Source organism: Phoca vitulina, unplaced genomic scaffold (assembly GCF_004348235.1).
Source record: "Phoca vitulina isolate PV1807 unplaced genomic scaffold, GSC_HSeal_1.0 scaffold1, whole genome shotgun sequence".
NCBI classification, from domain to species: domain Eukaryota; kingdom Metazoa; phylum Chordata; class Mammalia; order Carnivora; family Phocidae; genus Phoca; species Phoca vitulina.
In genome coordinates this window covers 50,629,122-50,648,857 of record NW_022589704.1, presented here as the reverse complement: position 1 = coordinate 50,648,857, position 19,736 = coordinate 50,629,122, and the positions used below count along the sequence as shown (strand labels likewise).

The 19,736-nt window shown below is 36.3% G+C and overlaps 1 protein-coding gene across 6 annotated transcripts in view; it reads right to left on the bottom strand.

Annotated features, from left to right (window-relative positions):
* The window catches only part of PDE1A (phosphodiesterase 1A), a 321,855-nt gene that overhangs the window by 24,898 nt on the left and 277,221 nt on the right, over positions 1 to 19,736 (bottom strand). For all 6 annotated transcript variants that reach the window (XM_032406893.1, XM_032406903.1, XM_032406875.1 and 3 more), the window contains 5 exons: positions 17,736 to 17,837; positions 17,508 to 17,628; positions 6,547 to 6,628; positions 4,230 to 4,350; positions 2,999 to 3,159 (listed from right to left, as the gene is read on the bottom strand). In XM_032406893.1, coding sequence (XP_032262784.1) covers positions 2,999 to 3,159; positions 4,230 to 4,350; positions 6,547 to 6,628; positions 17,508 to 17,628; positions 17,736 to 17,837 — 587 coding nt within the window. The remainder of the gene's footprint in view (positions 1 to 2,998; positions 3,160 to 4,229; positions 4,351 to 6,546; positions 6,629 to 17,507; positions 17,629 to 17,735; positions 17,838 to 19,736) is intronic.

The window sequence follows — 19,736 nt, the reverse complement described above, 5'->3', positions numbered from 1 at the left end:
CTTTCTTTCTTTCTTTCTTTCTTTCTTTCTTTCTTTCTTTCTTTCTTCTTTTTTTGTTGAAAGCAACATGCTTTTTAATATTTGTTACAAGCAAGGAGACAGGGAGATAGTTCTAGAAGCACTGTCTCTGTCAATTTCTTGTTAGCAATATTCCGCCCCACATTTTTAGTTGTTTTTACCATGAGATATTTCTTTAAGTTTATCTAGTTCACCACTGCATTGGAAATAGAAACCAAACATGCAATGTTATAAATAAAATAAATTTGGCAGTAGTTGCTTTACTTAAAATGTGTGTACTCTACACAACTACCCCTTGGAAATGATACTATCAAAATGATCTGTGGTTTTAATTTGCTAAAACCGGCTGTCTGTATTCAAACCTTGGTTCTATCTTTTCCAGTGATAGGACTCAGATATTATTCCTCAATTCCAGAAACGCACATTGAGAATTTTATATGCAGCTAAAGTTTACTGTCCCTGTGCAACAAAATCTTCAGAAGAGCACAGTGCCAGAAAGTTTATTAGGAAGGGAGCACTTTTAGTCCCTAAGCCAATTCTGACAGTTTTCTTTCACCAGTTTATGACAAATAGGTTCCAGGTGATAGGTTGATGTTTGCGGTTTATTGTTGTTTATTTTAGTTAAAACTTTCTTGGAAGAGAGAGTGTTTTGGTCAATTGGATTTTTGGGTTCATTGACGATGAATACTTCAACTCAATTTTTTTCAAAAATTTTTGAAAGAGTATAATAGGAGGTGCTAGTGTGCAGTGGGAAAAATGTTGGGTAAAGAATCAGAATAGTTTTGACTCTAGTGTTTAGAAGCTGTGTGATCCTTTATACATGTGTATAAAACGAGGGTCATCATTTCTAGTTAGGAAGGTTGTTGCAGGAGGAAATTGGATAATCCATGTAAAATGCCTGGCACACAGGAGGGATCCCAGGTCTTGCTTGCCTCTTCTCTGCCTTCCATCGCTGAAAATATATATGTTTATTTGTTTTCCTTTCTGAATAAATACATTCAAAGTGGAGTTTAAGTATTCATTCATTCATTCATTCATTCAAAACTATACTCATTAAATAATTTTAAAGCACCTACACTGCCAGGGACATGTTAGCTCTGAGAAAATGATGACAATAAGATACATATTGTTCCTGTTTTCAAAGAGCTTATGGGTTAGGGATTTATGTCTTATAGTGCTTCAGGGTCAATATCTTGAGTATAATTTGTCCCTAGAGAAGGGTAATTCCAGGCATCTGAAGTCTCCAGTTAGATGGGTTTGACAATATTTCAGTATTGCCATCTGGGTCTTGTGTTGTGTTATGTTCTTTATCGAGTGACAATAATGTATTACAAAGGCCCTCTGTAATGGCCAGGACTAGCTACATAATTGCAGGGCCCCATGCAAAATAAAAATGAGGCCCCTGGCTCAAAAATTTTTAAGAATTTCGAGATGATGATAGTAGAGGATTTAATTAAGCACAGGGCCATTCTGAGTGGGGGGGAGGGGGGCGTGTGACTATAGGACGTGGCCCTCGTCATGGCTGTATGGAGCTACCAAAGCCTGGGAACAGATTTCTTTTCAACTAAGATCAGACTTATGGGAAAATGTGAGTTACAGAGTCAGATGAAGACATGAGAATGGTATTTCTTTTATTTCTAATAGCAGAGGTGGAGGAAATAATGTGACTCACTAAGTAGTTATTTCATTAAACAAATATTTACTGAGTGCCTCTTATATGCTCAACACTGTGGTAGGAGCTGAGGATATACTGGAAAACACAACAGACCATGTCCTAACTTTTATGGACCATAGGCTACCCATGTGGAAAACAGAAAAAAGGAATAAGTAAATATCATTGATTATGGACTAGTGATACCACATCGAAGGCACTAGACTGGGCCCTCATCGGGAAAGACAGGACGGAGGACGTTACTTGTAGTGGTCAAGGAGGGCCTCCTTGTGCGGCTACCTACCATAAGGCTTTCGAGCACTGCATTTGGAGAGAAAGAGTCAATTCTAGCTCCTTCACTTACTAGTTATGGGATTTGGGGCAAAGTCACATAAGTGTCTTCTGCCTCGGTTTTCTTACATAAATGAGAATAACAATAGTATATACCTTAAAAGGTCCATGTGAAAATTAAATTAAGTGAGTTAATTAAGTGCTGTTTTTCAAATTAAAGTTAAGCAACAGACTTCCCAGGCAAGGAGGAATTGGCCTTGCAGAGAGCTGTGAGGAGAATCTCTGGCTGAAGAAACAGTCATTGCAAAGGCTCTGGGGTATTTCAAGAACTTGCCAGAGACCTCTGTGCAGGGAGTAGAGCACGGGAGAGACACAGGGCTATGGACGGGAGTGTGACGGGGGGCAGGGGCCAGATTTGGAATTAGGAAGCTAATTTCCTGCACAAAAGATAATGACTGATACTAATTCACATACCTTGTAAACCAAATCGACTCATTTATTTGAATCAGAAAACATATCAGAAATAGCTGAAGCTAGCTTCCCAATTGTTTCCTTTAATGGCTGATTACAAATTATTTTTTTCCAACGCGTGAGCAGACCGGTCACCAAAAGAAATAACTTAGGAACATTGAAAAAAACACACCCAAATCTCTGACACAGGGTGTTACATTCCTAATGCAACACAAAAGCCACTTGCAAAGCCTAAAACACAGGCTCCAAAGCACTTCTAGAAATGAACAGGAGGTCACTCTGCCACGTAAAGTTTTGTCACCATTTTATCGTCCCCTCCTTCATGTTCAGGTCACTGCCACCCACGGACACAGACTTTTGCAGCCCATGTGACATAAGCAGAGCAGAATTTCTACCAGATAAACCAACTTTGTTAGCGATAATCAAAAGTTGGCCAAATTCAGATACCACCAAAGGCTTGTGTATTTCATCAAAGAAGAAATCTAGGGGGGGTGGGGAAAGAAAGCCAAAACCCTAGAGGAGTTAAGAAAGAAGGAGGTGGCAGTTAGGCTTCATAAACAACTCTACCTTGTGCAGCTAACTCTTTCCACCTCTCTTTGTTCTGCTGGATGATGTCCACCAGGTTGTTTTTGAAGCTCTGTAGGTCTACGCTTGTCAGGGAGTAGTCTGGGGAATAGGTTCCGTCGTTCACGGTGCCTTTCATATTTGATCGTCTAAACAAATCAACGCTGTGAACACAAGAAAGGTGCTGAAACTAATAGTCACAATGAAAAAAAAAAAAAGCCCAAAAAACACAAAGGTCAAGATATGAAATGAGGGAGCAAAGCCTGAAACACTTTACAAAACCAAACGCTGACCCAGAAAGGCAAGTGCTCAGGCCCAGTTTGGAGGGTGCGTCCGGGCTGCTCACGTCCCTCCTTTTCTCCTCTCAGGAAGAGGGCCGGGACTCTGGCTGGAAGTCCCTGGGTCGGTCAAGGACTCCCAGAGCAGCAGGTTGGAGCACTCTTGCATCATGGGGTGGCTAGGCCTGATTAGAACAGTGGAAACTTGAGGTGAGCTGACTTAGCAGTGAGTCCATTGGTGAACATCAATAAAGAGGCATCACGATTCTGGAGTCCTAAGTGGGGGCTCCCCCGAATCTTTCTCAGGTAGAACATTTCCTCAGTGTCCTCACTGGGGCCCCACGTAGAGAGTTTGTTGGTGTGCCACTAGCAAAATTGTGTGTTCAGATGGACAAGAATTTAAGCATGACTAGTTTCAACTGGAAGCTTTAAATAATATGCCTTAACAAATTTATTGATGAAAAGTGTTCAGCTTGAAATACTGTAAGTGATTGTATATATAATGGGTATTACTGTTACATGTTATACACATCTGTTGTACCCACATCAGCTACAAGCCTTCTTTTGGTAGAGGATTCTCCCCAGATGTACAAGTGGGTTGTAATTGGTATGTACAAGTGGGTTGTAATTGGTTTGTTTGTAAGCAAACTGACACAACTAGATATGTTAATATCCAAGGCATAATATATGCATTTGCATGAAAATTCAGATATTTTCATTCTCCTGAGTATTGAATACTCTTGTGTTATACTCATTAGATACACTTTGCCCTGGACATCAAGTGAATTTCAAAGGCAGATGCAATATCACACCTAGCCACTAGGTGGAAATACTACCTAATAATTCTTTTAAGAACGTCCCGCCCTGCGGTAAGAGATAATAAGATAATCTTAAGTAAAAGGTTATTAAACAACACAAAGATAAAAAAGGATGCAAAAAGGGAGAAAATATCAAACCTGCTTGCCCCATAGGAAGAAGTGTCTGTCTTTGAGGCTTCCTCTATAAGAGGAGTAATAATTTTCTCTGTTGAGTCTGTCAGAAGAGAAAATGTTGGCTCTACTATGAAATCAATGAAACCTACAAAAGCAAAAAATATATATATATATAAATTGAAACATTACAATTTCTTGAATTCTAAAATCTGTAATAATGAAGAGTCTGACGCACCTGATAGTAATTATCAGCTACAACACTGGTTCAGCTTACCCTGTGCAATTATTTTTAATCTAATAACATAATCTTTTTTTTAAAATTCTAATAACATAATCTTTAGAGATAGTTTAATAGCTCTATAAAATAATCTCCCAAGTAGTGGAAGTGATCCAATTTTAAGCCTGATAACTCATGTATATTGGCTTTCCTATTTAATATTCAGTTTTATACTCTTGTTAACAATAAATTCAAATCTAACCAGAGTGAATATAATTTCCTCTCTCAGTGAGAGGGATCATTACTTTTCTGAAAGGTCTCCACTTGCTTTTCGAATTTATTACTAATCAACAAAAAATAATATCTAAGCTTCAAAGAAACGAAATAATTGAAGTTTTTTCTCAGGCCACAGGAAGGCAACCGCTTTTTCCCCCTCTTACTGTATCAGTCAGAGCTTTCTGCCAGTGTGTTAATATTTCAAATTGCTGTTTATTATTCTCTGGATGTAAAGCGTTAGTTCACAGCCTGTGGGCGTGTTCTGTCAAATCAGTGAAGAGAACAGTAACATCTCTGGGAGACAGCATTATTCCCACCACCTTGAGATGTCAGGATGAATAACAACTTTAAATGTAAAGTACTCATCAAGATAGAAAATGACACATAGAGAGGAGGGGGCACTGTCCTCTAGGGAGCCCTTCCCCCGTGGTGTTTAGGTGGAGGAGACAACCTATTGCGCACTCTGTACACACTTCAACACTAAAAGTCCCTGGAGAGGTGTGCCCCTGGAAATCAAGTGCTTGTGGCCTCACACCTGGGAGCTATGGACGACCGTCCGAATATAAGAGGAAGCTGGAGGGAGGCTTTTTAAGTGCTACTGTGCCCAGAAATATCCACATTTGAAGAATATCCCATCCATCAGATACAAATAATTCACATTTCAAGTAACTGGATTAATAATATTATACATTAGGGTCCCTTTTTTTTTAAGAGAGGGTGAGAGGGTGGGGGAGGGGCAGAGGGAGAGACAGAATCCCAAGCAGGCTCCACACCTGGCTGGAGCCCACACGGGGCTCGGGGCTCTATCTCACAATCCTGAAATCACGCCCCCCGGAAATCAAGAGCCGGACATGTAAATGCAGCCCTAAGGTGAAATTTTAATTCAAGAAAACTTCAATAGTTTTGTGTTTTAATTGATGCCTTCGACTCAAAGCAATGTTAATTGGCTACCCGTGTGCTACTTCCTTTCTGTCTGTGGTTTTAAATGCCTGGGATGTGGAGCCTCGCAAATGACGTGTCACCTCCACTAACAGGATAGCAATTTATATTATGGCAACAAGCCTCAGAAACTTCCCTTCTTTCTAGGTTGCCTGAGGAGGTTCTTACCCTGTCACATTCATACCTGCTAAACAATCGTAGGCACCTGTGTTATGGTAACTAGAAAAATAGCTTTTGGAACTTGGATGGGAAGGGGCAAATGTCAGAGCAAGAAGCTTTCTGACAGTTGACTGCTGCTTTGTAGGACTTGGTACGGAAGCAGCTAGAGAGGTTAGGCGGGAATCCTTATGTTTATTAATCTTACAGCGCAGTAATAAAGATGCTGGCTCTGGGAATAACCATTACAAATATTTGGACCATGCAGCATAGCAACAATATGTTTTAATAATGGGCTGAACTTGCCGGCTTATCTACTTATATCAAAAGAATTTTTTTTCTGAAGGAATATAAGCTACTGTATTATATATTGCAAACTTAGTGATAACACAGATATATTAATATTTTCATTACATTGTCCTACATACAAAGGATTGAATTACAGATTACAATCGTCAGCAACAAAACACAAAAAATGCTGTCTCTTACACAAGAAGAAAGTCCATTATTTGTAAAGGGGTTACAAGTCAAATAACAATTACATTTACTAATACTGCTGATTGAATTCATTTTGTGAGAATTTTTCCAAAATTCTTATCATTCAGCACCATATACATCAGTCTGAAGATCAAATTTATTATGAATATGAAGTGAGGTTTTCATGGATGTTGCCCCTTTGAACAACATGGTTTATCCATTTGAAAACTGGCTCACACACGCCCACCCTCCATAACCACCATTCCTGAGTAGTACCTATTTGTGACTGGGCCACCATCGTTGACTTCCGATCACAAAGTGGGGAAAATGGAAGTCCTAATTCAGCTTCTTTATCTCCCTGTGAAAGGAAAGCTCATTAGTACAGACTTGGGTTGGAGACACTTAGATAATGAGCAGTCTAGATACAAAATCTAAAAAAAGCCACATCTTTATTTTAATTGGCACTGTGTTTTTATTTATTTAATTTTTATAAAACCAAAGGTATAGTCCAAGTTGATGTAACTTTACTCAGTCTCCCTTTTGAGGACATATATGTTGCTGAAGAAAAAAGAATGAGCATTTTCAGCAAGTGGAGACTCTGCTTTGGCATTACAACCCCTTTACTATAAAGAGACAAACCTTTGCTCTTTGGAATTTTCAGCAGCTACCATAAAATAGTCATCTCTGTGTGTTATTTCACATTTAATTAACACTCAAGCTCGTGGATTTTTATGCTCTTTTTTCCCCCATGTCAAGTACATCACACAGATCTTCAAGTATCAAGACTTCATGATTGTACTGCTTTTTGAAATTAAAAGTATATAAACATTTTGAAACATCTTTCCACTTATTAATTGATTCTCCCACAGCAAATATTGAATTTTAATTGAATTCAATTTTAATTGAATCTCCCACAGCAAATATTGAAGAATATCTTCAACATTTTTACTTTCTGTGTGCATCACTTTATTTTAATATAGTCTCAGAAAATTGAAATGTCAATGATTTTTATTATTTGATCTTATCTATGGTAGGTTAATTGAGCACATATGTTAAAGAATTCCATTTATGTTTGGGTTCAACACCACAAGAACTAATTCAATTTTCATCTCCTAAAATGAAGGCTGCTCTGGGCAAAACGTTCTCTTCACAAGGTTTATCAAACATCAAACACAGGTTCTTTCCTTTGCATTCAAGGGGATGTGCTTACAAAAGAAAGAGAAGCTACTTTACTTGCTTCTCTTCGCTTCAATTTTCTGGCTATTTGAAAGAATGCCTCGGACTCTATTTTTTCCTACGCTATCGGTTGTGTATCTTCATGGACTACACTGGCCTTGTGTAAGGCCACAATTTAGGACACACGGTCAGGTTCTGAAGTCAGAAGACAAAAGGGAAGGGCCTTCACTTTTGCTTTGATGTGGAGTCCATGTAACAATGGTAACAATGGACCGCCTACTGGAGGAATTCCGAGTTCCCACTCACTCGGCGACCTTGAACACCTTTTCTCATGATCTTTACAAAATCATGTCAATATGTTTTATGGGCTTTACAATTTTTCATTGACAATGTTGCCTGGTGCACTTCCTCTAAACCATGCCTCTGATTATAAGGAGCAGAAAGTTTGAAATCAGAATTGTTAGAGGAAAATCTAGATATGGTCACCAGAGAAGTAGGCAAAGTAGCTGCAAATGGGTATATTTTACTGTCATGACTTAGAGAAAACGGGGCACAGAATTTCCATGACCTCCTTCAGCAGCCATGCTCCTTCCTTAGAGGATAACGACACCCATTCCATTTGGAATTAATATTTACATCCAGGGCAAGGAATTATTAGTGCCATCAGCCTTGGAGCTATAAAATACACACTTGGATCCCTGCTGTTCAGTTGGTTCTCTCTGTTACTTTAGACATATCACAACCTTTGCTGAAATGAATTCTCATGTTACCTCACTTGGTAATTGAGGTTAACTCATATTAGGAATAAAGATATCATAGTATCTACCTAGTAGGATTATCCTGAGGCTATCTAAGGTAATTTACATGAAGACTAGTATTCGGTAAACAGTCATTAATATTAGCAAATAAGAACCACACTTCCTCCAGGTAAAGAGGATTGAGAGTACACTATCCATGATGAGCACTGAGTACGGTACAGAAGTGTTGCATCACTTTATGGTACACTGAAGCTAATAGAACATTATATGTTCTAGAGGGGAGGGGGGTTGGGGGATGGGTTAGCCTGGTGATGCGTATTAAAGAGGGCATGTCCTGCATGGAGCACTGGGTGTTATACGCAAACAATGAATCATGGAACACTACATCAAAAACTAATGATGTGATGTATGGTGATTAACATAACATAATAAAAAAAAGACAAATAAATAAATAAATAAATAAATAAATAAATAAATAAAAAAGAACCATACTTAATAATAGCAAAGATAACAGAACTGTGAGATATTTATGATGTCTAATGCATATTTTGGATGGTGTTAAACCACAGGAAAAAGGATTGGTACTTAATTGAGCATGTGGCGGAGAAGCATTGGCTTCCCCCCCACACACACCCTGTTTTCTAGCAGGGGATTGACCGACAGGAGTTCTACTTTTGAAAGATTGATTTGTCAGCAGTGTGGGGGATGACAAGAAGTGAACTGAAGATGACTCTTGGGCTTCACACCTGAATGAAGAGCAGTCTTTGGTACCACTAATAGAAGTAAGACAATATGAATGAGGGCTGGATTTGAAGACTATCATGGATTTGATTTTTAGCATATTGAGAATAAGGTACAAGAATAATATCATTGTTTATGTTAAACTATAAATAATAATATTGTTATTGTTAAAATAGAAATAAAGCTCCTCATGGACTTCATGGGAAATGCGATATTGGAGATACTTATCTGACCTATGCGGATATGACTGATTGGTTTTATTGATCAGGGGCTGCTGTCTGGTATTTTAATAGCTATATTTTTATACTATATAACAGAAGTTCTTTGATCTAAAAATGATAATTTGGGCCTGAAGAAGACACTGTGATGATTTATCTTCCATGAGCTAAATTTTATAGAATGCTAGATGGCAACATTTTCATACAGGACTTAGGCATTTGACAGATTTATGTAGGGTCCACCTTCCTATATTTGGAGTGAGAAACTTTACATTCTGTTTGCTTCTTGTATTCCACAATGGAATTGGGATATTAAATTTCCACTGCTAAAGCACATTGAAAGCTAAAGCACATTAATTATTTAATTTATTTATAAATATTTAAAGTGTTATCCTTTAGGGTGAATTAAGGCCATGAGTGCAAGATTAGTAGGGGGCCCTATAGCCAGACTCTGAGGGCACTATAAACAAAATAGGACAAGGCGGGGGTTACTACTAAATGAGAGGGAAAGATACGTAAAGAGAAAGTTGGATTCCCTGAGGATAAATTTGACAAACTTTGTAATTTTCCTTATAATATCCCTGAATAGGGAACATTTACTTTCCATCAAGATGAAATCAGGGGTCAAGGCAACAGACATTGTAAAAGTCAACTAGTTTTTCTTGGAGGATGTACTTTCATTTGAGGGCACTGCCTTCGGGAGGCCAAAAATGTACTTTCAAAAAAATCAGTAAAATACCGAATATACATATATTCTGGTACATTGATTTGTACACTGGTTGGAGCAAAAATATAGGGCCCTAAGGCACCAAACTCAATTAATTAATCAAGGCTATTCAATTCTGTTCCTGGATCCCCGCATCTGTTCTTGGGGATGAGTCTGCAGGTGGGGAAGGGGAGAAAGTGACCCCAGCAACATGGAAACACCAGGCAGCCTGTGGTGCTCAGGCTCCTGCCTGTCTTCAGTTCCCCTGGAGGTTGCTGAGGTTTCTTCTCTGAAAGGCCACAACAAAGACCAATCATTATTTTTATATTTTCTTAACAGTGTGAGATGCTCTGATCGCTGTCAACTGGATGTCAAATCCAGTGACTTACTGGCACATTTTTTGTTTTTTGCATTTTATCCGAAGCCAAAGCAATTTCTATAGCTTTCAAGAACTGAAGAAGATAGAAAAGGGTGAAGTATAGAAATCCTGAGAAACCTTTTGCATTGAAACCTAAGTTTTAATTACAGAAGCCACACCACCAATAAACATACAGGAAGCTCCTGACCATAGACCTGGGGGCCACTATAAGGCCAAGGATGAATTGGAGGGGCCACTAGTTCTATCGGGGAATTTAACTGAGGAGAAGGGGAAGAAGCAATAGTTTAGCCCTCTTGGCACAACCTACTTAAGGGATTTAGGCCACCTAATTATCTTCCTTCCTTCTAAAAATGGTCCTTCTAAATTCTAGAAAGCCACCAAAACTGTCTAAAAGTTTAATGATTATTATAGCTAACATATTCACTTTCAGCAAAATTTATGATGTGGTATAATTGTATTTTGTGAGTTATATTTTGTAGAACATTAGTACCCCTTGTGTAATACTTGCATGCCTCTTAAAACTATGAGCTTTGATTTTTACATTTTAAGTTATTATCCTGGCTCATAGCTAGGGTTCTTTATAGTGATGAATATTTCTTTGGTTGTGTCTGAATTTGTGATGCCAGATCCTTGGCTGGGAATGCACTAAGTACACTTTTATTAATGTGGGAAATAAAATCTATTTTGAGATAACACACTTTATACTACTTCTAGCAATGCTGAAGAACATAAGGGTCCTGATGATATACAATTTAGAATAAATAATTACTTTGTCCTTCCCTCTCCAAAAAATTGCATTCCCAATTATTTGTTTGACAAGGTAATACGTATTGGTAAATGGAGATTTTACATAAATGTCATTTTTTTTTAGTGTGTCACAAAACAACTAGTTGAAAAAGGGAAAAATTCACTTAGTTATTGGGTTCATATAGTATGAAGCATGAACAAATCTTTATTGGTAGTAACTTCTTATTATCTTGCCAACCTGTCTGTTCAAAGAGAGAATAAAAAGCAAAAACCTGTCTTCCTGTACTAATGCTTTTTCCTTGGCCAGTCCTTGCATCTCTGATGTCTGTCTCATCACTCATAGTTGTAAAGAAGGGAGCATCTTCCGAATCCACACATTATAGTCATAGGGCAAAGGCAACTGTGTTGAGCTGTGGGAACACTCGAGGAGAGGACATTAACTCTATTGGTGAATATCACAATAGTGCTGTGAAACATGCTTTGGAGATGAGGACCTGCTTTATCATCGGTTGCTTACTAGAGACAGAAATAAGTTTCTCAAGGCTGCAAAATCTGGATACAATTCTGATCTTCTCAGGCTACAGTTTCTCATGGCTTTAGAAGGTACGCTTAAAGTAGCTACACCAAGAGTTGGGGGAACATTGATGAATTTTAAAGGATGGTACAGATATCTTGGTCGATCTTGGTTTGTCTTCCAGAAATACATTGTGTTTTAAAAATTCTTAATATCTATTTAAGCCCTTTTGTTAGATAAAATAAACTTAGTAGACAAATTAATAAGAAAGTGACTTAGAAGTCAACACATCCCAAAATTCCTCAGGATTTTCCTGAAACATAAAATCACACGTATGTATATATATGTATGTACATATATGTATATATGTACACATATATGTATATGTGTGTATTTATATGTGCACACACACACCTCCAAAGGGCTAAAATATGGGATATGACAAAGAACAAGAGTACTGGGGGATTCATTTAGTTAATTGAATGCATGGAAACATTTTAGCTGTTGGCATCAATGTCATATGTTAGCATAAGTCTCATAAAGATAAACTTGTTTTGCTTGTGAACACGTTTGTTGGTAGTACAAACTTGCTTGTTTTGACCTTCACCTGTTTTGCAATATATCTTTCTGAAGGGGATTTGAAAGTCACTTACTTTTAAAAGTCCAGAGACTAAGAAATGTAAGATTCCATTATTAAAAGCTCAATTCCTAAATCAACTTATTATGATCTGAAAGGAATTTCATAGTTGAAGAGAAGAGGGAATGCTAGCAGAGACAATTTGATTTTATAATAGTCCATATTAACATGTATGCTTTACTCTCCTTTGAGCTGTAAGTATCTCATCTTAAAGTCATTCAAGCAGAGACTGTCATTTCTGAACATTCTGGGATGATACAAATGCTTATCATTGCCCATCAAGAATCTTGTCAAAAAAAAACAAAAACAAAAACAAAAACCTGACACTTTCTTACTCTAACACAATCTGAAAAATGCAGATCATAAAAACATTCCAAATATTGATGCTATACCTATTCCAAGACTTGACCTTTTGTATTGCATGCATATTAATCTCAATTTAGATATCTGAGTCACTGTTTATCAGGCACTGAGAATGACAGAATTGCTAAATAGCCTTACGGAACAGTTTCTCTCTACCCTGGATTTCAGATGTCAAAAATCACTGTGTGCTGGAAGCTTCATTATTACTATCCGTCACTTTTCTAGAAAACTCAAGAAGATAGTGAATTTCAAAAACATCTGGACTCAATTTCATTAAATTCATTATTCTCATGGTTCTGTAAGTCATTCTTTGGTTTGAAATCAATACAAGATAGGGTAATACAAGTCATGATACTGTTTAGATATCTAAGAGTAATTTTCAAGAGTCTCTGGAATTTGGGGTGCCTGGGTGGCTCAGTCGCTAAGCGTCTGCCTTCAGCTCAGGTCATGATCCCAGGGTCCTGGGATTGAGCCCCACATCGGGCTCCCTGCTCAGCGGGAAGCCTGCTTCTCCCTCTCCCACTCCCCCTGCTTGTGTTCCCTCTCTTGCTGTGTCTCTCTCTGTCAAATAAATAAATAAAATCTATTAAAAAAAAAAGTCTCTGGAATTTATTAGAGACTTTTCTTAACACTGTTTTTTTTTTTTTTTTAGAGTTCAAGTCATTGATGAAGCACCTTTATTCTGATATATTCTTTTTTAAGTCAAGGAAAAACTTACGTACAAATCTTAAAAACATAAATTATGAACACATTTGTGTAATTAACAGTCAATTAATATATGAAACGTTTCCACCACCTCCAGAGATTCCCTTAACTTTTTCCAGTGAATCTCACCTCCTATAGGCACCCATTGTTCAGATTTCAATCACCAGAGATTAATTTTGCCAGTTTGGAGCTTCATATAAATGGAATCATACAGTATGTATTTTTTTGAGATTTATCCTTGTTTGTGTTATTAGTCCATTTTTTTTATTGTTGCATGGTATTCTATTGTATGACTATACCATTTCTAGTATTGATGTAAATTAGACTATCATAAGTAATACTGTTATGACTACTCCACTTTTGGTGGGCATAAGCACCAGTTTTTCTGAGTTATACACCTGTGGGTGGACATGCTGGGTCATAGGGAATGGTAAGTTTCTCTTTAGTGATTGCCAACCAGTAGTTTTCAGATGGGTTGTAATGACTTACACTTCCACCTGCGATGCCTGGACTTGCACCTGGAGTCCAGTTGCTCCACAGCCTCAGTAACACTTAATATTTTCAGTCCTTTTAATTTTAGCTCTTATGGGGAGGATGTAGAGGTATCTCATTGTGCTTTACTGTGCGATTCTTTGATAAGCAATGAGAATGAGAATACTTGTATGTATTTATCACCCATTTGTGTATTTTCTTTTATGAGGTGTCTGATCAAATTAGTCTGATTTTTTTTTTAATTACTGATTTGTAGGAGTTCCTTATGCAATCTGTGAACAAGCCCTTGGACAGATATTTGTAGTACAAATATTTTCTCTCACTCTATGGCTTGCCTTCATGGTATTTTTGGAAGAGAAGAAGCTTTAAAATTTGCTCTTGTCCACTTTGCCTATTTTTTTTTCTTTTTTTAGGCAGTGCTTTTTGTGTCTTTTCTAAGAAATATTTGGCTACCCCCAAAATTAGAGACATATTCTCCTAAGTTTTCCTCTAGAACCTTTAGAGTCATGTTTTATATTAAGGCTGGGGTCAATCCTGAGTTAATATTTATATAAGGGACAAGATTCCTTTTCTCCCCTATATTTAATAAGTATCATTCCCTTGCTATTTACAAACTTTCCTTTCTCCATTGAAATGTTTTGTTGCTTTTGTAGAAAATCAAATGACCATATAAGTATGGGTTCACTGTTCTATTTTATTGGTCTACTTGCCTGTCTCCATGTTAATAACACACTGTCTTGATGACTCTAGCTTTCTACTAAGTCATGTGATAAGGAGGTGTAAATTCTCCAACTTTCTCAGTCTTTTTCAAAATTGTTTTGGCCATTTTCAGATTCTTACATTTCCACGTTGATTTTAGGATCAGCTCTCTTTCAACTGCTACAAAGAAGTCTGTTACAATTTCTGATAAAGATTATGTTAAGTGTATTAATCAATTTTGGAAGAATTGACATCTTAACATGTTAATCCATTAATGTGGTATACCTTTCAATCTACATGGATAGGTCTTTAAAAATCTTCTCTCAACAATATCCTGTGGTTTTCAGTGCTTAGGTTTTATATGCACTTAATTAAATATATTCTCAAATACTTTTTATTTTTATGCTATTATAAATTATATTGTATTGAAATTTTTATTTCCAAGTTGTTTGTTGCCAGCATACAGAACTACAATTGATCCTACAACTCTGTTAAACTTATTCATCCGTTCTAGTAGCTTTTTAGAGATTCCTTAAAATTTTCTTTGTAGAAGCTCATGTTTCTGCAAATAAAGACAGTTCTTTTTATTTCTATCCAATCTATACTTTATTTTCGTCTATTTATTTTAATGGCTAGAGCTTCAAATGCCATGTTGAAAAGAAGTGGTAAGAGCAGATATCTTGAACTTAGCATGAAAGTGTTCAATATTTCACCAGGAAGTATTATGAAAGCTATTGACACTCTTTACCATGTTGAGAGAGGTCCCCTATTTCTAGTTTGCAGAAGGTTTTTGTAATTAGTTTCTTTTGAATTTTGTCAAATGCCTTTTCTGCATCTATTGACATGATAGTAGGATTCTTTTTTCTCTTAGTATAGTAAATTACTTTAAATGATTTTTTAATATTAAATCAACTCAGGTCATAAAATGTACTCTTTTACTATATCGCTGGATTGGATTTGCTAACATTTAAAGGAATTTTCCAACTAGGTTCATGACAGATATGGGTATGTAATTTTCTTTACTTGCAAAATCTTTGTCAGGTTTTGTCAGGGTTATACTGATAATTTTCCCTCTCACTCTGTGTTAAAACTGGCATTATTTCTTTCTGAAAAGCTTGAGAGAACTCACCATCTCTCAACTGAATTGAGAACTGAAATGAGAATTGAGAACTGAAATGAGAATTAAGAATTGAAACCATCTAAGCCTGAATATTTCTTCATGGAAAGAGTTTAAATTACAAATTCAATGTTTAAAAATAAATACATGGATATACAAATTACAATTTTTTTCTTGTGTTTGTTTTGGTAATTTATATCTTTCAAAGAATTTGACATTTCTTCTAAATTGTCAAATGTATTGGCATAAATTGTGCATAATATTCCTTATCCTTTTACTATGTGTAGGGTCCATAATGATAACTTCTTTTTTATTTATAATTTGTGGGTTTTTTCTCTTTTTAAACTTGCTAATAATTTTATTATTTTTTCAAAGAACCAACTGCTTTCTTTGTTAATTTTTGCTATTGTTTGTCCTATTTCATTGATTTCTGCTTTTATATTTGTTACTTCCTTCAATCAGCTTTATATTTGTTACTTCCTTCAATCAACTTTATATTTGTTACTTTATTCAATCAACTAGGTTTAATTTTCCTAACTCTGGCTTATTTAGGTGGAAACACAGATGATTGATACATACTTTTGTTCTTTTCTAATATAAGCATTTAAAGCTAATAAAATTTCTTCTAAGCATTGCTTTAACTGCATCTCACAAAATTTCAAAAGTTGTGTTTTCAGGATCATTTAAAATATTTAAAAAATTTTTCTTAACCTGAACAAAGTCAGGTTGTTTTCTTATTTCTGTTGTTTTCATCTCTACTATGAGAAAGGTGTTCTTAAAGATCTCTAAGTTCTCTTTAGATTTACCATTTTCTAGTTAATAGTTGGCTGAGTACATGAAATTATAATTTTTATTTGGCCATAGCACACAGTTGCCCTGTAGAACTGGATAGGTTTTAACATTTGTGGTGTTTTTTTGTTTTTTACCACACAATGTATTAAAATATGTTTAAACTATTTTTAGTATGAAAATACTTAAATTTGGAAGATGCTACTCAGTAAGTTTCTCTAGGACTATGCAATGCTATTTTTAAAGTGAAACCATAATCATTGACAATGGGAGACAGAAACCAGAGTCTTCCAAATATAGTAATATATTCAGTCTTCATGTCTTCAGAATAGGTAAAATGTCAATTGGCTATTCCTTATTGTATTCTTTATAATTAAACCATAACCATAAGTATAGTGCTTTCTTGAGTTCTTTGAGTCACTGCAACAAAGTGTCAAACCTGAGGAGGGTCATGGGAACCCCTGAATTTATAACAAGTGGTCAGATGGGCTGGTGTCCCAGGGCCCCACTTGAGGTTGGCGTCTTGAAGTAAAGCCATTCTTACGGAAAACTGAGCCTTTAACTTTGGGAACTGATGCTAACTCTGGGTGGTTAGCATCATATTTGTATTGTGGTACCTCAGGTAGAAGTAGAAATAGAACAGGGATACTATTTAAAAAAAAAAAAAAAAAAGTATACTTGTGGTAGAGAGCACTGGCCATTCCCCATGTCCAAGCTTGCTTTTTCATATAACAATCTAGTTTTTACTTAGGCACATGTCCGCCCAGCAAAAAACTACATTTCTCAGCCTCCTTGCAACTGAGCATACGTGACTAAATTTTAACCAACAAGATGTATACAGCAGTGCTGAATATCCTCCCCTTTCGTATTTTATGATGAACGATATTTGCTCTCTCTACTCTAGCATTTTACCTCTTAATAGCAGACAGCAATGCTGATTTGTTTGTTTCTTTCTTTCCTAAGAGTAGCATCTGAGATCCAAGACTTGACTCTCTTTAAAACATATACTATACTACATAGGATTATGAAATACATTTATCTGAAAGACTGATAAATTCTGCTTAAAGTCCCAAGGATGTGTTGTGGCCGGTTGATAATAGTAAGTCACAAGTCCTGGATTCTGCATTTAAAAAGGTGCACGTCAATACGCATAGTCACTATTTCCGAAAACATTTGCACATTTGTGAAGGAGGCACCTGCAGGAAAAACTCCTCCATCAGGGCCATGGTCCAGCGGTGGTGCAGTTGCCAGGACTTGGCTGGGTGGCTGATGTCTGCCGCATGGAGGATCAGGGACATAGTTTTGGCTTTGTCAATCCTGTCAAACCAAGGACACGTTCAAATTATCAGACCAGAGTAACCAATTACAGTCTTTTCTGAGTCTAAGCCCACGGACCTTCAACATGATGGAAGAAAATAACCTACCCTTCAGGCTGCTGCAAACTGCTTCTTATATTTTTAATTTGCTGGAAGTGACCTGACATGTCTGTAGACAAAACCATTTCAATCACTAGGTTCCGAAGATCCCTGTGGAGTCATCAAAAGAAGAAAGGTTCATTTGGCCCTTGATGATTCTCAAGTAAAACATTTTCTTAAATATTACTAACTAAATTTTATTTTTCTTTATGGATATGAGCATGGAAGATGCTATTTTTTAAACGTAAAAGCGCTCACAGACATTGACATTATTTCACCCTTTAACTCTTACGGCTTTAGGAAGTTGCCGGAAGAGTGATCTGTGAATGATGTTGTTTAACGTCACCCCTTAAAGAACTGGATGCTTCCCCCACGCACACCCACAACCCTCCCCTACTCATAATTCCTAAATACTGTTTTTCTATCTGAAAGGATCCTGACCAACTTAAAAACATAATTTTAAATGCAGTATTTGCTATTATTAAAACCACCACTATGTATTCAGGATCTATTTAGTCCAAACAGTGTGCTAGGTGCTTTTATATGAGGAGCTATTATCATTTCACACCAGAGGAAATTGAGTTTTGCCCAGTCACACAGGTAGCTGGTAGATGGCAGAGGCAAGATTCAACCCCAAGAGTTCCCACTCCTAAAGCTGACACTTGGACCACTTCTTTCTATTCTAAGAACCTAGAGAAGCCAAGATGCTAAAGTGAGTGGGGATTCTTCTTTTCGGCTTTTGGGACCCTGGACTCTACAATATATTGTAGACAGACCTATTGGTATTATTGAAATTTTAATCAAATTTTAATTTGAGCTAAACACTGACCATATCACAAAACCTTTGCATGAATAACACATTCTCACACTAAGTACGAAATTGGTTATTTCAGCAAAGCCTTGCATGTTCTACAAGTAATTGCTTGCTCAGTACAGATACATAAAAAGGTCACTCACACTGGAAATCGTATTTTATTTTCATTCTGTGGCATGGCCAATAGAAGCTAAATAAAAGGTGTGTGTTTACCTTTATAAGGTGAATTATAATCTCGTGTCAAAGATTTTTAACCTAAAGTTTGTAGGATTGAATGATTTGTTTTTAAAACAACCACATATTAGAGATGCTTGCTGAAAATTATGGGTGCTCAATTCAACTGGATTTTTAGATGAGCATTGTGAGAAATCAATATTCTGATTACTATTGATGATATTGGATAGCTTGCTTAGAACACTTTTACCCAAATATTAAAGGAATGGAAACTAAAAATAGTTAATAAATTTTTTTAAAGATTTTATTTATTTATTTGAAAGAGAGAGCACATGTGAGAGAACGTTAGGGGTGAGAGGCAGAGGGAGAAGCAGATTCCCTGATGAGCAGGGAGCCTGATGAGGGGCTCCACAGATCCCCAGGACTCCGGGATCATGACCTGAGTGGAAGGTAGACACTTAACTGACTTAGCCACCCAGGCGCCCTTAAACTTATTCTTAATTACATTTTTTCTCTGGAATTATGAAGAGACCCATATTACAATAGCAACTGAACCAAAACACTTATTTTAACTAAGGAAAAATGAGACAAAAGTTTTATGAAATCTATAAAATTTAGTACATTGTACTTCGTAAATAAGTGATTAGTAAATGCTAGATATTATCAATAATCAACAAATAGTGTATCAATAAGCTAGGCAAAATAGTGCACAAGGGAAATGTTACTTTATTTATGAATCTTCCTTACCAAAATTTTTAAATTATTGCATTTATGGTTACTAAAGTTACTTTAAGACATAAATAGATATGCAAACAGAAAACCTACAAATCACTAAAAAGCTATTCATATTTTAACTTGTTGTAACATGTTATCAACTTTATACTAGCAAATGTATCTTTTGTAGCTTTTTAGAAACAATGTTGGATCTATTAAATTCTACAATCTATATGATATTATAGTATTTGTTAAAACAATTCTATAAAAATATTCAATTAGGATGATTCTGAGAAGTTACTGTACAG